This window comes from Nansenia antarctica (assembly GCF_963989245.1).
Source record: "Nansenia antarctica genome assembly, chromosome: 3".
Lineage (NCBI taxonomy): Eukaryota > Metazoa > Chordata > Actinopteri > Argentiniformes > Microstomatidae > Nansenia > Nansenia antarctica.
This window is the reverse complement of record NC_137688.1, coordinates 66,817,509-66,838,703: the sequence shown is the minus strand read 5'-3', so window position 1 is coordinate 66,838,703 and position 21,195 is coordinate 66,817,509. Positions and strand designations below refer to the sequence as shown.

General features: G+C 42.4%; 1 protein-coding gene across 1 annotated transcript; it reads left to right on the top strand.

The window, feature by feature from the left end:
- Positions 1-14,387: 14,387 nt before the first annotated feature.
- LOC308154286 (histone H3) lies at positions 14,388-14,798 on the top strand (the record flags this gene model as incomplete). The annotated part of the gene is made up of 1 exon (XM_080527450.1): positions 14,388-14,798. The coding sequence occupies one exon, from the start codon at positions 14,388-14,390 to the stop codon at positions 14,796-14,798; it is 411 nt and encodes a 136-aa protein (XP_080383576.1).
- Between the last annotated feature and the right edge of the window lie 6,397 nt (positions 14,799-21,195).

Below are 21,195 nucleotides of genomic sequence, written 5' to 3'. Positions count from 1 at the left end.
ACTGGGCGCTCTACACTCAGAAAAGGCCACGGGCCATGACAATATTCCAGCCAGATTTCTAAAAGACTCAGCTGCCTCCATTACCCCAATCATCACCCACATAATAAACTTCTCCATCAAACAGGGACACGTCCCCCTTGACTTTAAAATAGCAAGGGTAACCCCACTGTATAAAAAAGGAAGCAAATTAGACCCAGGCAACTACCGACCTGTTTCTATTCTTAATTCCATCTCGAAACTTATGGAAAAAATAGTTTATGAACAGGTTGATAGGTACCTTACCGAAAAAAATCTGATGTATGAATTTCAATCAGGATTCAGAACATCCCATTCCACTGACACATGCCTTCTCTATTTGAACGACCACATCAACCATGAGGTGGACTCGGGCAAGTACTGCGGCATGGTCATGCTGGACCTCCAGAAGGCCTTCGACACAGTAGATCACCACATATTGTTAGATAAACTGAAAGCAATTGGGTTCGATAGAACATCGGTGAGCTGGATGCAATCCTACTTAGAGGGGAGGGAACAGGTGGTTAGTGTGAACGGAACACTGTCCCCCCCCCTCCCAGTGACCTGCGGCATTCCACAAGGAAGCATATTGGGACCTTTACTGTTCCTAATATATGTGAATGACATGTCATCAGCATGTGATTGCAATTTGTTCCTGTTCGCGGATGACTCGGCTCTGCTGGTCTCTGACAGGGACATATTGCAGGTGGAAAAAGCGCTAAGCACTGAACTGAGTAGAATCTGCATCTGGCTAGCTGACAATAAACTATCAATACACCTAGGTAAAACTGAAACCATCCTATACGGATCCCCATCTAAACTCAGAAAGGCTGTAAATTTCAAAATAAAAGTGGGTAACATTAATTTCACAAGAAAAGAGAATATTACATACCTGGGCTCCATCTTAGAGGCAAATCTTTCCGGAGATAAAATGGCAGCAAAAGTAATCAAAAAAGTGAACCATAGAACTAGATTCTTGTACAGGATATCCTCACTTGTCAGTAAAAACACACTGAGGACCCTATCAGGAGCTCTCATTCAATGTCACTTCGACTATGCCGTAACATCATGGTACTATAGAACCACAAAGGCCCAAAAAACAAGACTCCAGACAGCCGTAGTATGATTTGCGTTAGCTACTTGACACAAACAGCTAACCTGCTTTTAATGACATACACCCCTCTATCTAATTCCTGGCGGTGAATATCATTTACCAAGCCAAATGACTCCTGTGCTTTCACTTCACAAACCACACACTTCCGTAGCTAACCCTAACTTAGCTAATAGGACTAGCATTGGTGTTTAGCTAGCCTATTGCTCCCTAGCCTAAAGCTAATGCGGTTAACTCAGTTATCAAACAAACACATTCACAAATCATTCAATCGTTCAAATCCCAGAGGAGCGCCCCAATTATGTCACGACCCAACAGCAATGTGCGTACATTGATAGTCAATGGGCTCGTTCCCACACAGGGCCGAGGCCGGACACAGGTAGATTAGCTCAGGGTTAGCTGACAGCACCCAGGTAGATGTAAAGGGGAAATGGCTTACCTGGCTCCGATGTATCGTGGCCAGTGTTGCCACAGTTACTTTGAAAAAGTATTCTGATTACTGATTACTGATTACTCCTTTAAAAAGTAATCTAGTTACTTTACTGATTACTTGATTTTAAAAGTAACTAAGTTAGATTACTAGTTACTTTTTTAGTTACTATTGGCAGCTGCCTAGGCACCCGACCCCCCCCCCCCCCCCCCCCCGCAACATAAAAATGAAAACTGGTTTTGCCAAAACTCACTTTATTTTAACAGTAACTTAAATTACATAATTAAACTTTAAACAATAACTTAAAACAACAAAATAAAGAGTCTTTCTTTGCCTCACCCAACATAAATACTTGTTTTTAAACAATAAAATAAATATAATCTTTATTTAACACAGTAACTAGCAAGGAGTGGTTTCACAAAACCTAAAACCTACCCTGACCATTCAGATATGATCCTAATATAATCCTAATCCTAAACTGGGTGAGTCTGAGTTTATCAATGAAGAGTGAACTCAGCTGTCAAGACTGGAAGGAGGCCATGAACACGCTATGGAGGCCATGAACACGCTATGGAGGCCATTAACACGCTATGGAGGCCATGAACACGCTATGGAGGCCATGAACACACTATGAGTGAAACAGTGGAAAGGGGCGAGTAAACCAGTGGTTGTATCTCATTAACAGAAGCTTCTCAAACCTCTTGTCAGAAAGTCTGTTCCTTCTAGGCGTGAGCACCAAACCTCCCAGACTAAAGAGCCGCTCTACAGGAGCGCTAGATGGGGTTGGAGTGTTATACTTCAAGAAAATGTTCTTAATGTTTGGATACTGATTCAGAATCTGAAGCTCATGCCCTGACCTCAAGTAGTCCATGACTTCCTTTTCTGCCGAGTACCGTATTTTCCGCCCTATAAGGCGCACTTAAAAGTCCCCCCAAAAAAAAAAAAACGACAGTGCGCCTTATAACCCGGTGCGCCTTATATATGGATCAAAATGTAAAAATTACATGACCAATATTTTTTTTTTAATAATAATACAATGTTTCAGTACGACTGGTAAACTACAAAGCCGCACCGCTTGCAGCATTACGGTAATCAGTAAACGACGGCCGCCATCTTGGAATCTCCGCGAATGCTATGCTTGTGGTGGGTTAACATAATTCACCCCCGGAACTAATAGTTGGGAGTATTGTTCCGTACGGAGGGTTAAGTGGGTGGTACTGAGTTTTAGTTCCTGTTTTAAGTGTGTGATAACAACTGGTTCATGTCTGTCAATAAACGTCTAGCTGTGACATTTAATACGCCGCCTCCGACTCCCGTCTCTCGGCACTACATGCTATTGTTATTCTATCATGTGCTCTGAATGGATGCCGTACTCACCCAACTGTTCAATTCGGACACTCACACCGCTTGCAGCATTACGGTAATCAGTAAACACCGGTGTTGTGCTTACTCACAGTCCCACACCACAAGACCCCAAGTAAAGAAGACTAAACAGAGTTTCCGAGGGAACAAAGTGAGATTCTTGGTGCTTTCAACTTGAAGTTTTAAAGTACCCACTCGATATAATAAACAACAGTTTAACGATCACTAAACACTTATCATTTGTGTATTGGATTCATTATTCTCGTTTGCCGGAGGCTACCGGTAAGGGAGGGTTGATTTGTAAACATACTTTCGTTTTAGCTCGTGTTCAAAAGCAAGAACTGTGTGTTCATCTAGTTATGTGTAGTTATGTGTTTTTAGCATGTCGATGTTCTCCCAGTATGTTGTCATGTTATTAAAATACAGTTTAGACCTTCGTAGCGATGTGTTTTGTTAGCTGTTAGCCGCTAGCAGCGTTTGTTGTGGTTTGGTCAGATTTACTTTTCTCCCATTCAGTGTTTGAGATGAACCAACATTCAAATACGCCTGTCGTGTTCAATCTTTCTCTGATTTGAATGTATGACACATCATTTGAAAGCTTACAATCTGTAGTTTAAGCATGTGTAAAAACTGAAAAAGTACGTTGCACATTTCACCAGGAGCTGTCACATATTGGTTGTTGGTTATAATTGTATAGCCTATTGGTTGTTTTCTGGTGTTGTTTTGCTCTGTTTGTAGTCTACTTGATGTATTTTTATCAGCTGTTAAATCACCACAGCGGTTAATCCACTAATAGAGATAATAGCAGATTGAAAATGCTTGTAGCTAACTACTCTATATCTCGTGGTTGCAGCTATTGCGAATTGCTATTCACGCGAGTCAGCTGTGAATCACCGCAGGTCCTTGACGCTTGTTGCAAAAATGGATGACGAACGGCTGATACTTGAGGTGGAAAAATATATATTTTTGACAGTGGAGCAGGTAGAACGTTGATGGTGACAACGCTCAGGTGGAGCTTGGACAACGGGAAGTTGACACAACACCGATGGAGAGGTGACGCAACGCAGTAGGTGGAGCTTGGGCGTAACGCAACCCCAGTCAAACGTTTGACTGCAGTATCTATTCTATGCGCCTTATAAGCCGGTGCGCCTTATAAGCCGGTGCGCCTTGTATATGAAAAAATTTCTAAAATAGGCCATTCATTGAAGGTGCGCCTTATACTCCGGTGCGCCTTATAGGGCGGAAAATACGGTAGGTCTCCTCTGGCTCCGCCTCAAAAGCAAAAAAGTCCATCTCGCCTTGGTTGGCAGTCGTGGTGGGTACACTGGCAGGGCTCTGTGCTGCAGGAGCAGTTTTGCGACATTCTGCTGTGAGAAGCTCCTTTACTTGCTCCCTCCTACCTTCATCTCTCAGCCATCGGAGTTTGAATTTTGGACAACTAGCAGCTGCGAGAAGGGCATCTTTGTTGTCCAGCACACTGGCAAAACGAGTCTGGATAGCCTGAAAGATATAATTTGATATGTTTATTATTATCTAGTTGTAGCCTATAAGGTCTATTATTTATACCTTTATTTACTAATTATGTATGCAATTAGTTTGTGCAACTGACAACCTACATACTGCAGTATGGTGTGACTCTGCTCCATGTTCATGAATAGTGCAATGAAAATGTATTTATTTATCTTTAAGATGGAACAACATAGCATACCTGCACTATGGCATCTGGAAGGCCTGCAGTCATCTTGGATAGGGTGTCTTTCACAGCAAGGGTCTTCTGCATCAGGACTTCAAGTGTGGGCAGTAAAGTCCCATACGGACAGTCACCTTGTAGGATATCCAGTGCTATAGTTAGAGGCTTCATGACGGTACAGTACTCATGCAGGTACTGGTACTCCTGGTCTTTGAAGCACTTCACTCCCAGCTTGTTGCACAGAGTAGTCAGCTCATTCATGGGGATTTCTGCGATTCTCTTTATGGCTTCGTAAAAGGAATTCCACCTTGTGGATGTCGGTACCAGGAGCTTTCTTTTGTTAACCTCCTCCACCGTTTCTGACGCAACGGTAGATCGGCTTGCTTTCGTCCAGAGAGCTGTGCATTTTGCTGTGCTGCTCCTATACACAGCCTTGCTCTCTGGTTTGGAAGTGATGTACTTCTCCACATCACTTGTAGAAATAAGGTTGAGGGTATGTGAAGCACACCTTTGGTGCGGGGGAAGAATCAGCTGGCCATCACTATCATCCTCAGCTGATAGGATTTCTGACACATCTAAAAAAGTGACATCATCCGTGGCCTCCTCCACCGTCTCATCATCGGACTCTGTGACAGCAGGCTGATAGACTTGAAATGCCTTGACAAAGTTAGATCCATTATCTGTCACTGTTGCTACTACTTTGTTGATTAGTCCATATGAAGAGTGAATGTTTTCGATTTCTGCACCAATAACATCATACGTGTGTCTACCGCGGATTCTCCTACACGCCAATGCAGCCTTGTTGCGGTCTAATGTGGATCTACTAATCCAGTGGAGCGTTACTCCCATATAGCTCCTATTGTTAGCTGTCCAAATGTCCGCTGTAGTTGACACATAGTCGACCTCGTTCAGCGCAGCCTTCAGATGTTTTTCCATCTCTGCATACTCCTTCTCTAAGTACGAAGAAAAATATGTTCTGTGAGGTAGCTCGGCATTGGTAGTAGTGGGGATCTTGTTAATGATGGCACGGAAAGAGGGCGAGTCAACTGTGTTTATGGGCAGCATTTCCTCTACAACATACCGCCCGACCAATTTATTCAACTCTCCCACACTTACAGGTTGTGATTTTGTAGGCCTACTGAAGTCCAGCTTTTGTTGCTTGAGCGGTGTGGGACCTCCCGCAGAAGTCGAGGCCGCGGTCTCTGGGACTTTCTCCGCGAGCTTGACTGTGCTGTGCTGAGATTCCAAATGTTTCTTTAAATTTGATGTTGTGGTTTTACCACAGGACAATATTTTCTTTCCAGCACAGAGTGTACAACGAACATTTATGTTCTTGTCATCCTTTGCTGACACAAACTCAAAATAATCCCTATATTTCCAGCTATTTAACGCATATCTCTGTTCTCGCTCCATTGTGTAGGCTATACGCTTCTGTTTACACTGTGCAATCAGCGTGGTGATACACGTGAGCGATTCTGCTGCACCTCGTGTTGAAAACGTGATCACTGACGTCACTCCCCAAGACGCGAGAAAAGCAATAAATGTTTGTTTACTATCGAACATTACAAAGAAATACTGCATTTAGCCTAAGTTATGAGGTAGTAACGCAATAGTAACGCACAGTCACTTGAATAAGTAACTTTAATCCGATTACTGATTTGGAAATAGTATCGCGATAGAATACTCGTTACTGGGAAAAGTAATCAGATTAGAGTAACACGTTACTTAGTATCGCGTTACCGGCATCACTGATCGTGGCGCAGGGGAGGCTGGTTCATTAGGGGCAATTGGACAATGCCCCACCAAAGGGAGAAGAGAGAGATTTTTTTTCTATGACTTCTAGACAGTGTTGCTTCTGAATATCATAGTCCAATCAGCTAGTGTTCTGTGGAGTATATCATAGTCCAATCAGCTAGTGTTCTGTGGAGTATATTCCAATCAGCTTCAAGTCCCGCCCCTTTCAGTGCAACTTTCACTCTACTCGAAATTGCACTAGGCTGTTCTCGTAGACTTGCATGTAAAATCTATTTTGGCAACTTCAGGCCATTCGGTCATTTGTCTATGGGGTTTTGGGACATGCACAAAGAATCGTACATGCTTACGTCATGTCATACGGCCGGCGTAGCTTTAGACGAGCTAGCCAATTAACCTACATTTCAGATCACGTTCGTTCACCTGCTTCACCATGGCTATGGCGGCTAGTAATGTTCTGAACAACTCGGTTGAATCTTTAAAAGAAACACCGTTCAGCCGTCGTAGCAACCAGGAGAAATTAACAGTAAAGGAATTAGGACCACCCAGACCAAATTTAATTATAAAGCAAGTTTATACAAAGGCAGGGAAAATTGGAAAATCGTATAACCGAGGATTTACGAGGGGTTGGTATGAGAAAAAAACATGGCTAGCGGGATGTGAAGTAACAAATGCGTTGTTCTGCTTTCCCTGCATGTTATTCCATCCGAGTGCGGACGCATGGACAAGTACAGGTGTCACAAACATGCACCATTTGTCTGAAAAGGCAAAAAAACATGACCTGTCAAAGCTACACATGGCTAGTTGCATGAAGCTTCAAGCATTCGGGAGGGTCGACATTGCCACACAGTTGGATGAGAGCAACAGGGTCGCTGTGCGTCGTCACAACGACGAGGTGAACAAAAACCGACATATTCTCTCCCGTCTGATTGAGTGTGTGAAGTTTTGTGGGGTGTTCGAGGTAGCTTTGCAGGGGGAAAATGAAAATGACTCGGGTTCCGGCAACCCAGGGATTTTTCGTGGACTGGTGGACTTGGTGGCATCGATGGATGAAGTGTTTGAGGAACACTTGAAAACAGCAACAGTCGACATGCACTTCCTAAAGTTAGAAAAGATTAAGTTCACGCTTAGAGGTTCAACAAAAAAATTCTACTTGCACTGGCAACCGTTCATTACATATTTTGAGAACCTGACAGCACTTCCTACAAACTGATGCTTTTGTAACCAAGCAGTTTGTTGTCTGCCTTGGCCTCAGAGACCATGACATTTCCAAATAAAACTGACACTAACTTACCTATGAATATATTGTAGCTCATGATCTGACGCCTGAATATGACTTATGTAAGCAGCAATCTCCTACTACCGTACATCATTTATACAACCTAGCAGAATTCCTTATGATATTATTCCCCCCCCAATTTTTCTTCTACATTTTATTATTATAATTTGTTTGTGTATATGTATGTATATGTGTATATATGTATGTATGTATGTATATATGAATATATTTAAAAATATATATAATTTCTTATAATTTAGTTTTTATCTATTTCTTTACTTAACGTTTTTTTTTGGTAACTTGTTTATATGTGTGTGTGACTGGATGGACAGATCTATATGTATATATGTATGCAGACATGTTTAAGAGGGAGGGGTGGGTGGAGGGCAGGGAGAAAAACAGAAAATATTCATGCCTTTTTCAATGTACATGACATCTATACTGGAATAAAAAAATATTATAAAAAAAAAAGAAAACAGCAACAGTCTTCAAGGGAACGTCAAAGACTGTGCAGAACGAGCTGTTGGATTGTATGCTGTCAGTCATCAGGGAACGGATTATGGAGGAAGTGAAGTTAGCCAGATTCGTAGCAATCCAAGCAGATGAGACCACGGATGTTTCTACACAGACTCAGTTGGTGCTTGTGCTGAGATACATAGACAGGAACCATGCTGTCCAAGAACGTTTTTTTGAATTCATCCCCATCTTGAATGCAACGGCCGACTCGATCGCTACTGTACTGCTGGAGAGACTTGGCAGCCTTTTCACTGAAGAAGAGAAAGGTAATGTCGCTCCCTCCCGGTTGTTTCAGTATTAAGAATGGAAAATTATGTTTATTTATTTATTTTGTGTTGTTTCAATATTAAGAATGAAAAAGTATTACTACTGATGATACTGAAATAATTATTATTAGTGTAGCGTTCCCGTACGGGGCCTGTTAACAGCTCCTCCCTTGGTGTTGTGGTTAGCGAGCCGAGATCGGGGTTCGACTCCCGCATGGGGCGAGCTACACTACCAGTTCCTCGTTCGTTACATTATTATTAATTAATTGGATTATAATGTAATATGACTGTAAAGTGTTATAACATATTAGTTATTTGTTCTTTTATTATTTTAAATCATGTTCGAAAATAAAATATTCATTCATTCATTCATTCATTCAAGGTAAACTTGTCGCTCAAGCGTATGACGGGGCCAGTGTGATGAGGGGCGAGAGAGCTGGTGTTCAGCAGAAGGTGCGTGAACATTATGGAAATGCCCATTATGTCCACTGTTACGCACACCAATTGAACTTGATTATGCAGCAAGCCACTTCTAACATCCCCGCAGTGAGAGTTTTTTTTTCGGATTTGAGTGGTATTGCCACTTTTTTTTCCCCAGTCGCCTAAACGCACGAGCATCCTCGACGCGGTTGTTGCAAGAAGGCTGCCAAGAGCCTCGTCCACAAGATGGAATTTCAACAGCAGAATCGTGAACACTGTATACGAGAACCTGGATGACCTCATAGAGTGTTTCGAAACCATCAGGACCAGCTCCTTTGATAACACCACAGTGCAGGAGGCATCTGGCTTTGTGAGGATGCTGGAGGATGAGAACTTCCGGTTTTTCCTGCATGCTGTACAAGAAGCTGCAGAAGAAGGACATTGACGCAGTCTTCATAAAACATGCCGTCCAAAGCTTCACAAGCAGCATGCAGGCCATAAGGTAAGATCAAAAATATATAGTTTGTACATTGATACAATTACAACTACAAGACAGCAGATTGTTCAGCTACATTTTCTTATTTGAAATCGTAACACTGTTGGTCTGTCTGCCTTCAGGGACCAAAGCTCATCTCAAGAGCAGCAGCAAGAAGCCACAGGAACCAGAACCAGGGTTTCCGTTAGAAAAAATTGCCGCCGGACATCGTGTCCGGGAAGATTTCGATTTACCGGACAAACGTGATATATTCCGGTCATCATATTAAAATATAATTTAAAAAAAAAATATCAAATTTTATTATTTTTTTTCAAATCTAATATAGCTGTTTGTCGCGGTGATTACTGTTGTGTAGCGGCCTATATATGCCATTTAATGTCTATTTCTCATCCGATACGATTAGATGCGAGCTATATAATATATAATAATATAACATGATTCGCATGCGCGCTATGCCATTATGTCCAGCGCTGAACGGGCGCCTCACTGGGAACTGAACAGACAGCATCGATCAATGAACGGACTCCACATTACGTTAACTGAAGTTTGTTAAATTGTTTGGGATTAATGTGAGTTTTCTATTTTCTCTTTCCAGTTTTACCCTTTTTTTTATCAATAAAACAACGTCATTTCTATAACCAGGTCTCGCTGGTTGGGAAGGCATTTCGTTTAGCTGCCTGTCAAATCATACTTAATCGGACTCGGGAGTATGACAATGAGGAGAACATAACTGTTTATTGAGAAACAATAGGCAGGCTGGGATACGTATATAAAGAAATACCACAATGTCTAGATGTATAACATTTTATTGAACAGTGCAAGCATGTAGGCTTCTGGCGTGACATCGTACCCCTAACGTTCTTAGGGCTTGTTTGAAAAGCTTAGACTGAAAGTTAGTGCCCTGGTCAGATTGTATAACAAGAGGAAGACCGAATGTGGAAAAAAACGTTGTTAAAGCTTTCACCACTGAGCTGGCTGATATGTTACGCAACGGAACAGCTTCGGGAAAACGAGTAGCAGCGCACATAATAGTGAGCAAATACTGACTTCCACTTTTAGTCCTAGGCAAAGGTCCAACACAATAAATTATTACACGTTCAAATGGCTCCCCTATAGCAGGAATGGGATGCAATGGTGCGGGTGGAATGGATTGATTAGGCTTACCCGCCATCTGACAAGTATGGCAACAGCGGCAGTGCTTGGCAACATCCGCCTTCAGTCCGGGCCAAAAGAAATGTTTCAATATCAGCTGATAAGTTTTAGTTATACCTAAATGTCCTGACCACTGGCTCTCATGTGCTACAGATAACACCTGTTGTCTATAACCCACAGGCACAACCACTTGTTTTACAGTATTCCACTCACAACCATTTGCATTAGGAGGAGACCATTTACGCATTAATATCCCATCGTTAAGGAAATAAACTACGTTGCCCCCTATTTCAGATTCCTCACTAGCTGCATGTAAAAAACATTTGTTTAATGACTGATCAGCTACTTGAGCGACACGCAATCGCTCGCCGGTTACAGGCAGAGATAGGCTGTCAGCGGATGGTATGGTAGGACTCGGGGAGGATGGTAACTCTACCACTTTCTCCCTGGGAGAAGCTGAAACAATCGGGTTCTCATCCCTTTCAGAAAAGGCTTGCATAATCACACTATCACAGAGAGAAACATCGCTATCCTCCTCTCTGCCTCGACTCGATTGTGCACGAGTTATAGCGCACACCGGAAACAACCGCTGTTTCGCATAGGCAGCCTACACATTAGGAGTCATCATCATGCCGGTGTCAAATCATATCATAATAAAAGAAATACATAGCCTATATATTCGTCTTTTTTAAAATAGAAGGAATCAGAATGTGAACTTTAGCGAATTGTATTCAAATTGTGCTTAGAGGGAATTATTTTCACCGGACATTTATGTCCGACGAGTTTTCAATTTGTCGGACTTCAACAAATGTTACCGGACAAAGACCGGTAAACTAATTACCGGTTAACGGAAACCCTGACCAGAACATCAAGGAGGGTCTTGGGAGAAGAAGAGAAGCAGAGGCTGTCTAAAGAGGTAGGTCCAAGTTTTGAAACACAGTGTTGGAAAATCACCACCAATCAGAGTTACATTCAGGGATGGGATGGTAGCAGTCTTTATTCAGTGTTGTACTTCCAAAGTGCTTATTTCCACATTTTCTTTGACACCCCATACTTTTGACAGATCTGCGACACAATCCTGGCCCACTCCAAAGAAAGGTTTTCTTTCACCAACCACCTTGTGAGTGCCACACTGCTCCAAGGAGAGATGTTCCAACAGCACTGCCATGCATTCCCTGTTGAGGCTCTGAACACCACTGTCAAGGCATACCCCATGCTGAACCAGGTGAAGCTCAAGACTGAGCTGTCCCTTGTCTATGAGAGTGCTGAGTTCAAGGGCTGCTCTGGTGCACTGGCACTGTACCAGGTTCTACACAGTTACAACCTCCAGGAGACTTTCTCTGAGACTGTAGCTCTGTTGAACATCCTAATTACTACTCCCATGACAACAGCTGAAGCTGAGAGGTGTTTCTCGACCCTTAAGAGAATCAAGAACTTCCTGCGAAACACAATGGGCCAGGAGCGCCTGAATGCACTGGCCATGCTTTCAATGGAGAGGGAACTAGTCAGGAAGATGCCTGATTTTAATGAGAGGGTCATTGATTGTTTTGCTGCTTTGAAAGAGAGACAAGCTAAATTTCAATACAAGTGAGCAGTATGTATGCCGTCCATATTTTGTATTTTGTAGTATGTAAATAGTTTTATCCATCCATTGCACATTATCAGCCCCTGTGCCACTGCTCTTTATCCTGGATTTGCTGCACCTAAAATAAAATATGTGATAACTGAATACCAATGGCTGTGAGAGTCAATTTATTTAAGCCCGCTGATTTAGGTGAATTTACCCTTGAACGTGTCACCTTAACCATCAACGCAACAATTGCCCCCCCTGAGAGATTTGGCAGGAGCCGCCACTGTCGTGGCGTGGTCCGCGGGGATACTGAACAGCCCGCACGTTCGTTCAGTGGGGTGTTCCTTCCCGTTCAGTATTGACATATAACATAACAAACAAAACCGGACACGACACAACACGACCTCGGGGGTAATCCACTATTCCACACGGTAATAGTCTTGATAATAATTGTCAAAGGGGTTCTCTTCTAGGTAAGGCGTCTCAATCAGTATTTCTCTTCTCAGTTAACTCCACTCTCTCGACTCTCGACTCTCGACCCTCAGGTAACAAATGAGCACCTGTCATATACCTTTCGAGACCCGCCAACAGGCAAGCCACTCCCCCATGTACCCTGGGTAGCCAATCAACACCCCCTGAGCTTACCATGACAACTAGGAACAGTTGGATCGTGACAATATCACCCCCCATAACCATATGACTTCTAAATACGGTGATTAAGGCAATAAACAAACAAGTAAACTCACAATAAACCCAGCCTGTTATACTAAATACCCCCTAAATCATATTCATGCCTCCGACAACACCTCAGGCCTTTGGGTGGTTCATCCACATGGATGGAGGCAGACTGAAAGTCTGTAATCCTACTTTGATTGTTTGTGAGAGGAGACCCAGGGGTGCACGTGGTAGGGTGGGGAGGAACCAGGGGGTGTTATGGAGGAAGGGAGGCTGATGATGAGGCACTAAGACCGGACACTATAGGGTAGGCCATAGGCCCTGGAGGTCAGAGCTCCAGAGGAGGGGATACTAGTAGACAGCTAGGCCCAGTGAGGTCACTCCTACTCGGACTGGTAGTGTATCACATAGGCCCTGGAGCTGGACTTAGTCTGTGGTGAGTACAAGCCTGTTATGGAGAATACACGGTGCTGTAAGCTTATATACACAGCCACCGAGCCAAGCAGAACTAATGTTTCTGTCACAGTATTAGTATAGTGTTCCTAAAGGGAGGCCCGTACCCAGTATTAGTATAGTGTTCCTATAGGGGGGGGGGGGCACTGCTGTGCGCTGCTAGGCAAACTGCCGTCCGTAACGACGAGGAGCTGAACAAACTGCTGGGCGGTGTGACCATCGCTCAGGGCGGTGTGCTGCCCAACATCCAGGCAGTGCTGCTCCCCAAGAAGACCGAGAAGCCCGCCAAAAAGTAAACGACCACCGCGGCTTCACCTCCAACCCCAAAGGCTCTTTTAAGAGCCAACCACTTCTCTCTCCAAAAGAGCAATGCATCACTCCATCCTCTGTTTGTCTGCGCTGTGAGTGTCATGTTGTGAGATGTCCTCATTCTTATCTTATGTCCATGAGGCAGAGAAAACGCACCAACGATACACACAGTCGTGACAGAAACATTCCTCATGATGTGACATTTTCAGCATTCAAAATAATATTCAGTTCTCCATAAGGTTTTAAAAATCAACCCTTCCTTGTGAAGTGAACCTTGTTCTTCGACATGTAGTTAATGTTTGTTTGGTTCATTTGTATGAACTCGGCGGGGACAACTAATGATGGATGTAGATAAAGGATAGAGAACAACAAACACAGTAAAAGGACGTCCAATGGAACACAAGCACCATAAAGACTAAATAAGTATCCACTATTTGCAACCTGCTGATCTCTACATAATGTTCATACAGTTCTAATTTACTTGTGTATATATATTTTTTAAGTTATCAGCTCTTTAGTCTAGTAGTAGATTACTTTATTTATTTTTGTTATCTTCACACTTGCTTTGGCAATATAAACGGTTGTTTCCAATGCCAATGAAGCCCATTAAAATAGAACAATAAAGGATAGATTATCTTTGACAAAAGTTAAAGGATATATCTCTTTGAAGCCAGCTGTTTGGTGGAGGGGGCAAACAAAATGTTTGAATGTATGGCGGCAAAGGCGTGGACGGGGCTCGTGTCCAATGGCAGCCGGAGAAGGAGGTGACAACGAGCCAATGAGCTCGTCTATAGTCGCCAACCAATCGGAGCACGACCGGGGCTTTATAAACTAAACTCTGAGACTTTTTAAGGACATCTAAATTCCAACTGAACGTAGGAAGTTAGCGCCATGGCCAGAACCAAGCAAACCGCTCGTAAATCCACCGGTGGCAAAGCCCCCAGGAAGCAGCTCGCCACCAAGGCTGCCTGTAAAAGCGCCTCGGCGACCGGCGGTGTGAAGAAGCCTCACCGCTACAGGCCTGGCACCGTGGCTCTGAGGGAGATCCGTCGTTACCAGAAGTCCACCGAGCTGCTGATCCGCAAGCTGCCCTTCCAGCGCCTGGTGAGAGAAATCGGCCAGGATTGCAAGACCGACCTGCGCTTCCAGAGCTCTGCTGTGATGGCCCTGCAGGAGGCTAGCGAGGCGTACCTGGTTGGTCTGTTCGAGGACACCAACTTGTGCGCCATCCACGCCAAGAGGGTGACCATCATGCCCAAAGACATCCAGCTGGCCCGCCGTATCCGTGGAGAGCGCGCCTAAGACGACCACCCTGATCTGAGTAAATCCCCAAAGGCTCTTTTATGAGCCACCCCAATATCTCCCCGAGAGGCGAGTTTCCATTTACCACCCGTCTACTCCATGAATCCCTATTATAGTTCGTCTCTCAACGACTGTGAAAATGAACCTACCTATTCAAATTTTAGGGGGGGTAAAATACTTATTTTCTCTACTGTATACACCAGGGAATAGACAGCATACCAGTGAATAATAATAACCTTTATTTGTATAGCACTTTTCCTGCCAACGTTGCATCTCATAGTGCTTTAACATAAAAATTATAATAGAACAATTATAGTAATCAATAAAACACAATAGCAGTATTATAAACTACATGGCTGCGTGCTGATCCCCATCCTCTACAACCTCTACACCCACGACTTCACCCCCGTCCACCCCAGCAACTCCATCATAAAGTTTGCAGACAACACCACCGTGGTGGGCTGCATCTCGGGGGGGGACGAGGCGGCGTACAAGGATGAGGTGGAGCAGCTGGGCAAGCTGTGCAAGGTTAACAACCTGCTGCTGAACCAGTTAAAGACCAGTGATGCGAATAACGGCGTTAAAACAAACGGCGATACTAAAGGCGTTACTTTTTCAGTAACGGGTAATCTAATTAATTACTATTTCCATCGTTACAACGCCGTTAACGTTACCGGTAATTCAATGCGGCGCGTTACTACTGAAGCTTCTCATTGTCATCCGACCTCAGTCGCAGCTGCAAAGGTGTTTTTTGTTTGTTTGTTGGGGAGGGGAGGGGCGAGACAACCGCTTAAGTGATCATGATTGGCTATGGTAGAGAACATTTCATGGTAAGCCAACCATAAGCCAACCATTGTTCAGTGTCAACACTTCATATTGGCTAGGATGGTTAGATGACTGTGTTGAATGTATGGTAACATACGAGTACTAGACACATTGGGCAGTCCAATGGCAATACCGCCCTCAAGTGGAACGAATTGGATGAGCAACTTAGGTCGACCTCCCTAAAAACAAACGGAAAGGTTCGGGTTTGTTTCACTGGTGTAAGTCCAGGGTTTCCGTTAACCGGTAATTCCCGGACATTGTCCGGTAAAAGTTTTTGATGTCCGACAAATTGAAAACTCGTCGGACATAAATGTCCGGTGAAAATAATTCCCTCTAAGCACAATTTGAATACAATTCGCTAAAGTTCACATTCTGATTCCTTCTATTTTTAAAAAGACGAATATATAGGCTATGTATTTATTTTATTATGATATGATTTGACACCGGCATGATGATGACTCCTAATGTGTAGGCTGCCTATGCGAAACAGCGGTTGTTTCCGGTGTGCGCTATAACTTGTGCACAATCGAGTCGAGGCAGAGAGGAGGATAGCGATGTTTCTCTCTGTGATAGTGTGATTATGCAAGCCTTTTCTGAAAGGGATGAGAACCCGATTGTTTCAGCTTCTCCCAGGGAGAAAGTGGTAGAGTTACCATCCTCCCCGAGTCCTACCATACCATCCGCTGACAGCCTATCTCTGCCTGTAACCGGCGAGCGATTGCGTGTCGCTCAAGTAGCTGATCAGTCATTAAACAAATGTTTTTTACATGCAGCTAGTGAGGAATCTGAAATAGGGGGCAACGTAGTTTATTTCCTTAACGATGGGATATTAATGCGTAAATGGTCTCCTCCTAATGCAAATGGTTGTGAGTGGAATACTGTAAAACAAGTGGTTGTGCCTGTAAGTTATAGACAACAGGTGTTATCTGTAGCACATGAGAGCCAGTGGTCAGGACATTTAGGTATAACTAAAACTTATCAGCTGATATTGAAACATTTCTTTTGGCCCGGACTGAAGGCGGATGTTGCCAAGCACTGCCACTGTTGCCATACTTGTCAGATGGCGGGTAAGCCTAATCAATCCATTCCACCCGCACCATTGCATCCCATTCCTGCTATAGGGGAGCCATTTGAACGTGTAATAATTGATTGTGTTGGACCTTTGCCTAGGACTAAAAGTGGAAGTCAGTATTTGCTTACTATTATGTGCGCTGCTACTCGTTTTCCCGAAGCTGTTCCGTTGCGTAACATATCAGCCAGCTCAGTGGTGAAAGCTTTAACAACGTTTTTTTCCACATTCGGTCTTCCTCTTGTTATACAATCTGACCAGGGCACTAACTTTCAGTCTAAGCTTTTCAAACAAGCCCTAAGAACGTTAGGGGTACGATGTCACGCCAGAAGCCTACATGCTTGCACTGTTCAATAAAATGTTATACATCTAGACATTGTGGTATTTCTTTATATACGTATCCCAGCCTGCCTATTGTTTCTCAATAAACAGTTATGTTCTCCTCATTGACATACTCCCGAGTCCGATTAAGTATGATTTGACAGGCAGCTAAACGAAATGCCTTCCCAACCAGCGAGACCTGGTTATAGAAATGACGTTGTTTTATTGATAAAAAAAAAGGGTAAAACTGGAAAGAGAAAATAGAAAACTCACATTAATCCCAAACAATTTAACAAACTTCAGTTAACGTAATGTGGAGTCTGTTCATTGATCGATGCTGTCTGTTCAGTTCCCAGTGAGGCGCCCGTTCAGCGCTGGACATAATGGCATAGCGCGCATGCGAATCATGTTATATTATTATATATTATATAGCTCGCATCTAATCGTATCGGATGAGAAATAGACATTAAATGGCATATATAGGCCGCTACACAACAGTAATCACCGCGACAAACAGCTATATTAGATTTTTTTTTTTTTTTTTTTTTTTTTTTTTTTTATATTTTAATATGATGACCGGAATATATCACGTTTGTCCGGTAAATCGAAATCTTCCCGGACACGATGTCCGGCGGCAATTTTTTCTAACGGAAACCCTGATCTGTGGCAGGCCTGGCAGATGACGCTAAAGTAGACGCCAGTAATTGTGAGAGACTGTGTAATAATGTCTGAATCAATATATTCTATTTTAAGAAAATGTCATCGCTGAAATATAAATCCACCATATTTAAATATGATGTCTTATCATAAACGTGCAATTATATATAATGAATAAAAGAACCGCCCTTAATTCGATGATATCATCATAGGGAAAGGGGACGAACTTCCCATGAAAGGTGTGCCCTAATCTAGTGGAACAATTTCCAGTGAGCAGCGTTGCGTCGTCGCCTCTAGTAAACTTTTCTTTCAGTGTTTTATTCCTACATGATATGAAACCGTTTGATCAGGATTAAATGGACTATAAGCGGTTTAAGGAATATGTTTCTTTTGTTTGTTTCAATGGTTTGTCTTTGATATAAAAACCGTCAACTTCCTCAAAATATTTTGGCTACGATTTGAGAAAGGAAAAAAAGAAAAGTTAAAGAATAATTGAAACAATGACAGAAAACATTCTCCGAATAATTTCAGATTGAACAGTGTGGCCTCGTAAAAGCTATGGCAGTAATGTATTTTCTGTTGCTTCTCATTTTCAACAATCTCGCACCTGTGCTGGGTGGTAAGTGTTTTATACAAATAAACGACTGTTGTTGTTGTGGTTGTTGTTGTTGTTGTTGTAGTTGTTGTTGTTGTTGTTGTTGTTGTTGTATGATTACAGTAGGCTATAGGCCGAGGCCTATTCTCCCAGATAATGAATAATAGTTTTCTTATTGATTACTTCTTTTTGTAGCAATGAGTGAGATGAATCTTCACTGCTTCAATGACTATGAAGATTTTATGGTTTGTAATTTTACATCTGACAAGTCTAATTGTTCTGGATACAACATGGATATGGATCTTTTGGACAGTTCTACGCCTCGGTAAGTATCAGTGTTGTTTAATGCTGCATGATTATGTTAATCGCGTTAGGAAGACGTATTTCTAATGTCTACCTGTATTTCCCAGAATGACTCATTGCACATTCGAGGAAAAAGAGAGGTCCAAAGATATTTCCAAATGTGGATGCTCTATTGAAATGGCACTAATCTGCGGGGAGCGGTATAATGCAACACTTTGGAATTCTGGGAAACCTCAATATGTTAAAGTCATCGACATCACGGAAAGCAGTGAGTTTCTTCTTGCAGATTTCTATTTTTTATATTACACTAGAGACTGACTAACAACCCTACAAATAAAACGTATGTAAAATTAACCTTATTGTTTGTCCTCTTCAGTAAAGCCTAGAGTTCCCACAATCCTAAATGTGACACAAACAGTAAATGGCAATTTCCTGGTCGAATGTCAGACAAACTACAAGTTGAATGGCTGGATGTCGAGAAATCTAATTTGTCAACTAAACTACAGAAAAAAAGGAGAAACAAAGGAAGTAAGGGTGATGTAATAAACCAGTCATATTACACCATTTCCTCTCATTGTCTTATGGAGTCAGTCAACCAAAACGAAACTACATTGACCCCCTTCATTTTTCCTATAGGAAATCCCATCAACATACGAGATACTTGGCAAAGACTTGGAGCCAAATAAAAAATATGTGCTTAGGGTCAGAACATTAATAAACTCATCTGGCTTAAACAGTCATATCAGTGACTGGAGTGAAGAATGGGAATTTATTAAGCGTAAGTTATAAAACAAAGATGTTAGCAGGTTCTCAAACCTTGACTGGTGATACCTAACTTATTCTCCATCCATCTCTTATTCACAGCTGCATCGCCTCAAAGTCCACTCAACATTGTAATTGTTGTCCTCTCCATTGCTGTTGTAATCATTACATTACCTGCCTATTGGTGCTGTGTTAGGTATGTACTCCTGAAATTGTTATCATGTTTTTCAAGTTTTTTTCTAATCAGAGGATGTATGTGTATTTATCAGCCTATGACTAAATACATCCTTGTCCTCCATACAGACTCAAAGGTAAATGGTGGGATAACATTCCTAAATGTTCAAACCAAGACCTTTTGTCTATGGTTCCAGGAGAAATTAAGGTAAGGCCCCATTAACTGAATGGGTAAACTTAAATGTAGTTTAACTAGTTGTCTTTCTCTAGATTTCAAACATGCAATCTCAAATATTGTTCATTTTACAACCTTCATTATACAACGGATTGATGAAAACAAGCATTGTGATTGGCCGAGAGGAGTTCGAAGATGTGAACAATAATGTCACAGTTAAATCACATATTATGATATTCCTACACCGCAGTAGATTTCTGTATCACGTTCCCTTAACAACGTTTGTAGTTTTAGGAACAATATTTCTCAGCACAGGGCAGAAACCACCACAATCTATCACAAAATAAATACATAAAGCTTTGTTTTCTTGTCACAATTTTCTAATTTGTTGTGTAACTGTTGTATTTGTAGCATTAATGCCCTCAAGGCTGTGATTTATCGTAAATATTGTCATTTGGTAGGGGTTAGCCAGCCCTTCACTGTGCATTGTGCCTTACAACTCCCCCTACCCATGGCAATATTGACAGTAAATCACGGCCTCTCAGGCATTGCTTAATTATATTATATATATATTATATCTAGAGGCCCTATAAGTTGTTATATATTTCAAATGAAGTATTTTCATTTGGTGATGCCTTTTTCTCCATCACAGTTTTTCTCTCCTCGAAAAATAGTTTTATCATCCATCTATGTTGATTCTCCTAAAATGGACATAACTGACGGAAAACCATGGTGAGCATTTTGCTATAGTAATATAATGTCTGCACATTCAGTCCTGCTTGTCTTGGCAGTCAAGTCCTTGTATTGGAAATAAATGTAAACAAATATCTTCTCTTTTTTTGCTATACAGGACAACCCCCTCCATTAGAGAAAGTGGTGAGAGATGCCAGAATGGCAGTGGGATGGATTCCTCTTCCCTAGGTTATGCCCACACTTGCCCGCACAGCAATGAGCAAATCATCAATCATGTTCAGGAAGCCCTGAGCAAAGTTTCCCCCAACCTTGTTCATCTTGATAGGCATCCGCATAAGTCATCACTGTCTGACAGTTCTCTGATGGGTTATGCAAGTACACATATGAACTGCCCACAGTCAAACAGAGACAGTGCTGTGTCCTCATCTGACTATAATGCTAAAGTTGGAGGTTTTGGATCATCTTCCTACAACAATAGGGCCTATTTTAGCCGTCAAGAGTCAACTCTGACACCCGTGTTTTCTACACAGCCTGTGCTCTCCTGTGACTTTGCCTACCATCCTAATGAAGGAGAGGTGTTGAAAAATGTCAAACCACAGGTCTGTCTAGCTATTGTTCAACAAGACCTTAACTTGTCCACAAATGTTGCAACCCTCATGCAAACAGACTTTTCATATTGCCCATATGACGGTGGCCCATCCACAGAGGATACTAGCCTGAGTTATGCTTCCAGTGAGAACAATGTGTCCACAGCTGAAAATGTCAAAAGGGACATTGTTGGATATCAGAGCTTCAGTGAGGCGGTTAGCCTGGGAAATAAGAG